Source organism: Pararge aegeria, unplaced genomic scaffold, assembly GCF_905163445.1.
Source record: "Pararge aegeria unplaced genomic scaffold, ilParAegt1.1, whole genome shotgun sequence".
Lineage (NCBI taxonomy): Eukaryota > Metazoa > Arthropoda > Insecta > Lepidoptera > Nymphalidae > Pararge > Pararge aegeria.
The window spans coordinates 1-8179 of record NW_024397015.1 but is presented as its reverse complement, the minus strand read 5'-3'; the positions used below and the strand labels follow the sequence as shown (position 1 = coordinate 8179).

The window sequence follows — 8179 nt, the reverse complement described above, 5'->3', positions numbered from 1 at the left end:
ACCTGTGTCGCTTGTCGCTTATCGACACCAACCGCCATAACAGCACCGTTTTCATATTCGATACATTTTTCATACTTGTTATTTCATATCGATATATTTATTTATCCAAAAAATATACCTCGCTAAAACAATATTTTAATTCTCTTTTGAAATTATTAATAACTGGTGTAACTGGTGTAATTAGCCATAACTGGTGACCCCGACGTGATTTGAACACGCAACCTTCTGATACGAAGTACTGGTGACCCCGATCAAACACAAAGATGAGTGATAGCAGTGATTCCGTAAAGACGGTAGGATCGCGAAAAGATACCGGGCATGTTACTACGCGACGTATGCAGCGAGCGCGCGTTTCCACTGAACGCGAGAAAAAAGACGTCCGTCATTTAAAAATTAAAGTTCCTCCATTCTCAGCCGAGGATCCAGAACTTTGGTTTGCCTTACTGGAAGGACAATTTGGAAGTCGTGACGTCACTGACGACTATTTAAAATTTACTCACGTCACAAATAATTTGGATTTGCAGTACGCGAAGACCGTGAAGGATATTATTGTCAACCCCCCGGTGAATAACCGCTACGATAAGATTAAAACCGAATTAATCAAGCGACTTTCGGCTTCTCACGAGAAAAAGGTGAAGCAATTACTCACGCATGAAGAACTTGGGGATAGAAAGCCTTCACAATTTTTAAGGCATCTCCAAGACCTTGCTGGCCCATCCGTTCCTGAGGATTTCATACAGTCAATATGGAGCAATCGCCTGCCGCACAACATTCAGACTGTACTGGCATCCCAAACGACTCATTCCCTCGAACAGCTGGCAGACCTGGCAGACCGTATACAGGACCTGACCTCATCGGGTACTATCGCCGCAGCGTCTTGCAGCCCACATGCGTCCCATCAGTCGGACGAGATTGCAGAGCTTAAGAAGATGGTGCAGCAGCTCACGTTGAAATTGGACGAGCATACCCGAGCATCATGTTGTTCCGCCGGTCGTTCTAGATCGCACGAACGACGTCGTATACCACCACGACAGAGAAGCCGTTCAAACTCGAGCTACAAGAGGTACCCCGTATGCTATTACCACAACAGGTTCGGGGCAGAGGCCCGCAGATGCGTAAAGCCCTGCGACTTCAAGAATGCGGAAAACTCCAAGGGCAGTCGCTAATGGCGACAGACGATTGTCCCTCATCATCAGGTCGCCTCTTCGTCATGGACCGCAGCACGAATACCCAGTTCCTGGTGGATACTGGCAGTGACCTTTGCGTCTACCCTCGTTCTGCGCTTCGGGACCGTCGAGCCAAAACAAACTTTGAGCTTTGTGCAGCGAATGGAACTGTTATTGACACTTTCGGCTTTATAAACCTTAATTTAAACTTAGGCTTAAGGCGCGACTTTCCTTGGCAATTCATTGTGGCTAATGTAACAAAACCAATAATTGGCGTTGATTTTCTTAGCTTTTATAATTTAATAGTAGATTGCCGCAATCAACGCCTAATTGATAATACCACTTCTTTGTCTTGTAATGCTTCTTTTGCTCAATCTGATCTTTTTTCTGTTAAGGTTTCGACAGGTGACACACGTTTTCATGATGTACTGAGTAAGTTTCCAGAAATCACTCGACCTTCAGGCACGCCCGTGATTCCAAAGCACAACACAGTACACCACATCAGAACCACGCCAGGACCTCCTATCTCAGGTACCCCTCGGAGACTCGCACCTGATAAACTCAAAATTGCCAAACAGGAATTCGAGCTTATGCTTAGTAATGGCACAGCTCGTCCTTCTGAGAGCCCTTGGGCTTCACCCTTGCATCTTGCACCTAAGAAGGACAACGGCTGGAGACCTTGCGGGGACTATCGTATGCTTAACGCACGGACTATCCCAGACCGTTATCCTATTAAGCATATCCACGATTTTTCCCACAATATTGCTGGTTGCACTGTCTTCTCAACAATAGATCTGATGAAGGCCTATAACCAAATCCCTGTTTTCGAGGCCGATATTCAAAAAACCGCAATTACCACTCCATTTGGCTTGTACGAGTTTCCCTTCATGACTTTCGGTTTGAGAAACGCAGGTCAAACATTCCAAAGGTTTGTTGATGAGATGACGCGAGGCCTAGAATTTTGTTACGCTTACTTGGATGACTTCTTGGTGTTCTCCAAGGACGAGACCGAGCACGAAGCCCACCTTCAGATACTTTTCACTCGCATGAAGGAATATGGCGTCTTGGTCAACACCTCAAAGTGCGTCTTCGGAGCATCCGAAGTAACTTTTCTTGGTTATCGTATATCAGCATCCGGCACCAAGCCTCTGGAAGCCAAGGTGCAGGCTATTAACGACTTTCCTGCACCCAAGACAGTCAAAGAGCTCAGGCGATTTCTTGGAATGCTTAACTTTTACAGGCGATTCTTACCTCACTCTGCCTCCATCCAAGCACCCTTGAACGCCTTATTGACTGGCAATGTTAAGGCATCTCAATCAGTCAACCTGACTGGTGATACCCTGCTAGCGTTTGACCAGTGCAAGAAGAGTCTCGCTAATGCAGCATTACTCGCACACCCAGATAGTCAGGCTGAACTCGCTCTGGTAACAGATGCTTCTGACCTGGCAATGGGTGCAGTACTGCAGCAACTAAAAGACCAAATCTGGCAACCATTGGCATTTTTCTCACGAAAGTTGAGTCCCTCCCAACAAAAATACTCACCTTATGACCGCAAACTCCTAGCTATATACGAAAGCATCAAACATTTTCGTCATATGCTGGAGGCAAGGCATTTCGTAGTATACACCGACCATAAGCCGCTCAGTTGTGCTTTTAACGAAAGGAAAGCTAACTGTTCGCCTCGACAATATCGTCATCTCGATTACATCTCGCAGTTCACCACCGATATAAGACACATTTCGGGTAAGGACAATGTCGTCGCCGACCCACTGTCACGTATCGAAGAACTGCAGATGCCAATCGACTTAGACGTGCTGGCTTCGTCGCAAGCTACTGATCGAGAGTTGACTCAAATTCTAGAAGGTGAATCATCACTCCGTCTGGAAAAATTAAATATCCAAGGCTCTCGTACCGAACTTTATTGTGACGTCAGCACTCCCTCACCCAGGCCCTTTGTCCCCAAACTTTTGAGGAGACAAATATTCGACAGCTTTCATAGTCTCAGCCACCCAGGCGCTAACGCCTCAGCCAAGCTGGTTGCTGAGAGATTCGTCTGGCCTGGTGTGCGCAAAGACTGCCGAGCTTGGTCTCAGCAATGCTTGGCCTGTCAACGCGCCAAGGTTAATCGTCACGTGTCATCTCCATTGGGCACGTTCGACCTTCCCCGCGCCCGATTTGCCTTCATTCACGTCGACATTATTGGCCCCATGCCTATTTCACAAGGCTACCGATACTGTTTTACCGCTGTGGATCGTTTCACACGTTGGCCCGAAGTCGTACCTATGGCGGATATGACAGCGGAAACTGTCGGAAGAGCACTGATATCGTGGATATCGAGATTTGGATGTCCAACAAATATTATCACCGACAGAGGGCGACAGTTTGAATCTTCACTTTTCCAATACCTTGGCAAAGCAATTGGATTCAAACACCGCCGAACAACAGCATATCATCCTGCGTGTAACGGCCTTGTCGAACGATTCCACAGGCAGTTAAAAGCGGCAATAATGTGCCATGCCGACGGGAATTGGGTGGATACGTTGCCTTTGGTGCTGTTAGGAATTAGAAGCGCATTTAAAGATGACCTACAAACGTCATCAGCCGAGTTGGTCTACGGTGAGCCCTTACGTTTACCCGGAGAATTTTTCCAGGCAACAGTCCCTCACTCCACCGATATATCGGACTTTACCACTCGGTTGCGCCAACTAACATCAAAGCTACAACCCACACCTGCTTCTCGTCATAATAAACACAAAATATTCATATATAAAGACTTAACTTTGTCTAGTCACGTATTTTTAAGGGACGATGCATTGCGTGGTTCTTTGCAGCCTCCTTACACCGGCCCCTACGAAGTACTAGAACGTGGTGACAAAACTTTTAAAATTTTAGTAAAGGGTAAGAGTGTTACTGTATCCATCGATCGACTCAAACCGGCCTATATGCAGACTGACCCATCTCCCAACCCTGCCACTACCCCAATTACCCCCGGTAATCCTAATCTCTCTTCTCCGTCTGACCCTGTTCCTTTAGCACGGAACACTCCAGTTCAGGATGACGTCAAAAAGTCACGATCAGGTCGCATAATTCGCTTCCCGGATTACTTTCGCCCGTAGTGACGGTCTCTGGAGGGGAGTGATGTAGCCTACTTCCTTACATTCACACTTACACACATACACACAGCACTTAAATATATATCATATTATTTACAATATTAGTATCTATTTACACAACATATTAAACACTGTACTATTCACCATATTATACATACATAATATTAAACAGTATCAATATTACACGGCATTCAAATCGTGCAATGGAAACACGCGCGATCGCTTCCTTAAACTCGTTTCACATACGCACACAAGCGCGCGTCGGCCACCGGCCGAGCGCGCGCGCCGTTTCTGTGGAACTTCAGTATGATCTCGAAACTTTACGCAACACCTGTGTCGCTTGTCGCTTATCGACACCAACCGCCATAACAGCACCGTTTTCATATTCCATACATTTTTCATACTTGTTATTTCATATCGATATATTTATTTATCCAAAAAATATACCTCGCTAAAACAATATTTTAATTCTCTTTTGAAATTATTAATAACTGGTGTAACTGGTGTAATTAGCCATAAATCTGTTTACAAATTTTATTAAATTAAACGGGACATTGAACGGGTCTAAATTTTGGGTATCCTAAATTCCCGCGAGAACCGTTTGTTTTATTACTAAACGTCATCATTAATTGGTTCATTACAATTATTGTTTTCCCGTTCACTTAACAAGCAATAACGCAGAGTCAACTCAAAAAGCACTGTGACTGTACTTGGTGTATTTTCAGCGTATGCGGCCACCCTCACTGTCATATGTGTTCCACGTTTTGCGCAGTACACCGCATAAGAAACATTCAGTGTATTGCAGGTGCAAAGAATATTTCTTGAGATCTTTATCACAAATATTAATAGGAATAGAAAAAGGATAGCCTGCTGCTATCTTTTAATGCATCATTACTTACCATCAAGTAACTTGTAGTTAGAGAAACAAGATATTCGTTATAAATACAAAATAATAGCACACCCTAAATTTAAGTATGATCAAATTTAGAACTCATCGGTTTTATTTTAAAAACTGATACCGTTGTGTAATTAAGGCATATGTGCTAGACATACTTAAACCACAAATAGATTGTTTGTCGTACAGGCAAAAATATCTCCCTTGTGAATACTAACAATATGAATTTGGTTTAGTTTAAAAAAAAACTGTTATTCGAGGAAACCCACTAAAATAAATCAAATCATTTAATAATAGACAAGTAGCTATAAACGTCATATGGGCTCTACGGGCATTCATGATTCAAAAGTAAACAAAGAAATACTAATGTATAAATTACAGATCTTTCCCGTTGCCTACTTCTTAACCTACAAACAATCCAGGGGCCGTTACAACTTTCCTGCAAAGCCAAACCGTATTTGAACTCTATTTTCAAAGAGCCAAGGTATATTTTCCTATTGCTAGGCATATATAATTAATCATATATTTCGGTCTAGACCGTTGCCCGGCTTTAGCTGGAGCCCCGGGCGGGGTTGTCATGGAAACAGCTGGGATGCATCTACAGCGGCCCGGGCCGGTATTGAAATTGCACAACCTTTGATGTCGGTCGCTCTTTATAAATCATATTGACTTACTGAGTGACCTAGTGAGCGTTGGCCTAGTTCATGATTCTCACACATATAACTTCAAATTATAGGAAAACCTGCTTTATTACAGTCGCTATAAGATTGATGTAATAGGCATATACTAATTTTCGGCATCGACGGCAGGAGAGCCGTAGCTTAATTGGAGAAAGCGCTTAGGCCGCGATTGCCAGAGAGTCACAGGTTCAAATCCTATCGGTTCCGAAAATATAAAACGAACCTTATTGTTATGAAGCGGTATTAGCCTAGTGGTTAGAGCTTCGGTTTTCCTTCTGCCCGAGTTCAATCCCCGGGATGTAACTCTAACTTAATAAAAAAATTAATATATTACGACAGTATACATCGCCATGTAGCCCCAAAGTAAGCGGGGAATCCCTACTAATATTATAAATGTCAATGTAAGTTTCTTTGTTACGCTTTCACGCAAAAACTACATAACCGATCCTCATGAAATTTTGTACTTACACATATTTTTGAAAGTGTTAGAAGTAATATAGGATTTTTATCCCGACTTTAAGCTCGGTTCCTTTGGGAGAGGGGATGAGTGTTTGACGATTTTACACCACAACTCCGACAAATTATAACCGATTTAAATTTTTTTTTTTATACTAAAGAGGTTATAACATGTGTTTAAATTTGCCCAAACTGTGGTTGGAGGTAGAGAACAGAACTCCTCAGCGGACAGCAGCAAACCCCTCATTTGAGGCTTAGCGATACTAAATACTTTAATTTTTTTTAGATCTTCAACTAAATTTAATGCCCCATCAAAAAACAAAATCAAACACAGACGAAGTCGCGGGCAACAGCTAGTATTTTTATAAATAATTTATAAAAATACTAGCTGTACTTACTTACTTATAATATACAAATAAACACCCAGACACTGGAAAACAACTTGGACTCATAAAGGAGGGTCGTCGGCCGTCAATAGCCTAGTGCTTAGAACTCCGGTTTGCTTTCCAGAGACCAATTCAATCCACGGCGCTACACTTACATTTTTCAGAGTTATAATTATTCATTTTGACTTTGCTTTAACGGTTAAGGAAAACATAATGCAACAGCACGGCTAGGTACACGCCTCCTCGCTTAGAGGATAGATGTATAGAGAAGGCCAACCATGCTGTTTCAATGCGGGTTGATGGTCTTCCTCGATTAATATCTCTTGTAAGTGAAAATATAAACTAGTGATCTCAAGAGGTTCGAAACCAAGTGTCTTAGCCCTACTTACCCTAAAACATGAAGGCTTCTTTAGCGGATGCTGGTCAATTCTGATACATAAAAGTTTCAGCAAAAGTAAATGCGCCTATATATACCTATTAGCGCAGAGGACACTACTCCCGTTTACCATTATATTCTCTTAGTCGCCTCGTATACACCCGCGAGAAGACGTTTGGTGACAACTATACTTCTGATTAGTGTTACCCAAATGCAAGAACAAGACGAGACTTAGCCAGTCTTGGTCTTGGTCTTGCGCCAATACACCTGGTCTTGGTCTTGGTTTTGGTCTTGCGCTCCCAGTCTTGGTCTTGGTCTTGGTCTTGCAGCAAGAGTCTTGCAAGTCTTGCAATTACCTATTAGTCTATTACTATTTATTAAAGTTTACTTTAAATCTTAGAAAAACGTATTAGAATTGGAACATTGTGAGCTTGAATTAACATAGCCATAGTAAAGATCAAGCAGATTAATAAATAACTGAAGATTTGATAAGAAATTCGAAAAATCAACTGACCTATATGTCGTTTTCCATGGAAGTAACTGTTTCTTAATAAACATTTATGATTTATAAGCTTACATTTGCTAAAACATGTAAAAAAACAAATTAATTACAATAACTTGACTGTACTGTATTTTAAAGAACAATACTTATCTGTCTAGAAAGAGATTGAACCCTCAACTTATAAGAAATTTAATAAAAGAGTTTTACGATTTATCATTTATTTGAATAAAAAATAAAATACAACACAAATCAACAGCTTTATCATTAGGTTATGATACTTTATATCAATTCTTTTGACCAAGAATTAATACAAAGTAACCATCTGGCTGACTCATCACTTAACCTATTTCTATGTTTTCTAATTACTAATGATGCTTTAGAAAATAACCTCTCAGCAGGTACTGAAGTTGCAGGTATTGAGAGAAAATCACGGGCCATTTTCGATAAAATCGGATACTCTGTCTCATGCGTCCTCCACCAATCTAAAATGTCTTCCGAGCTGGCAGTTCTTGGTTTTCTCAGGTACTCCTCCAACTCGTCTATCACTAAGCCTTGAAGACAAGATCCAGATGACGTCGAGGGACATTCATAGAGTTTATCAAAGT

The 8179-nt window shown here is 41.9% G+C and overlaps 2 protein-coding genes across 2 annotated transcripts; both read left to right on the top strand.

Moving 5' to 3' along the window:
* Window positions 1–263: 263 nt before the first annotated feature.
* Window positions 264–1166, top strand: LOC120636920. The gene has a single exon (XM_039908485.1). The coding sequence runs from the start codon at window positions 264–266 to the stop codon at window positions 1164–1166; it is 903 nt and encodes a 300-aa protein (XP_039764419.1).
* Window positions 1167–3534: 2368 nt separating this feature from the next.
* On the top strand, window positions 3535–4445 carry LOC120636921. The gene has a single exon (XM_039908486.1). It carries the CDS (start codon window positions 3674–3676, stop codon window positions 4280–4282), a length of 609 nt encoding a protein of 202 aa, XP_039764420.1. The 5' UTR covers window positions 3535–3673; the 3' UTR covers window positions 4283–4445.
* The last annotated feature ends 3734 nt before the right edge of the window (window positions 4446–8179 follow it).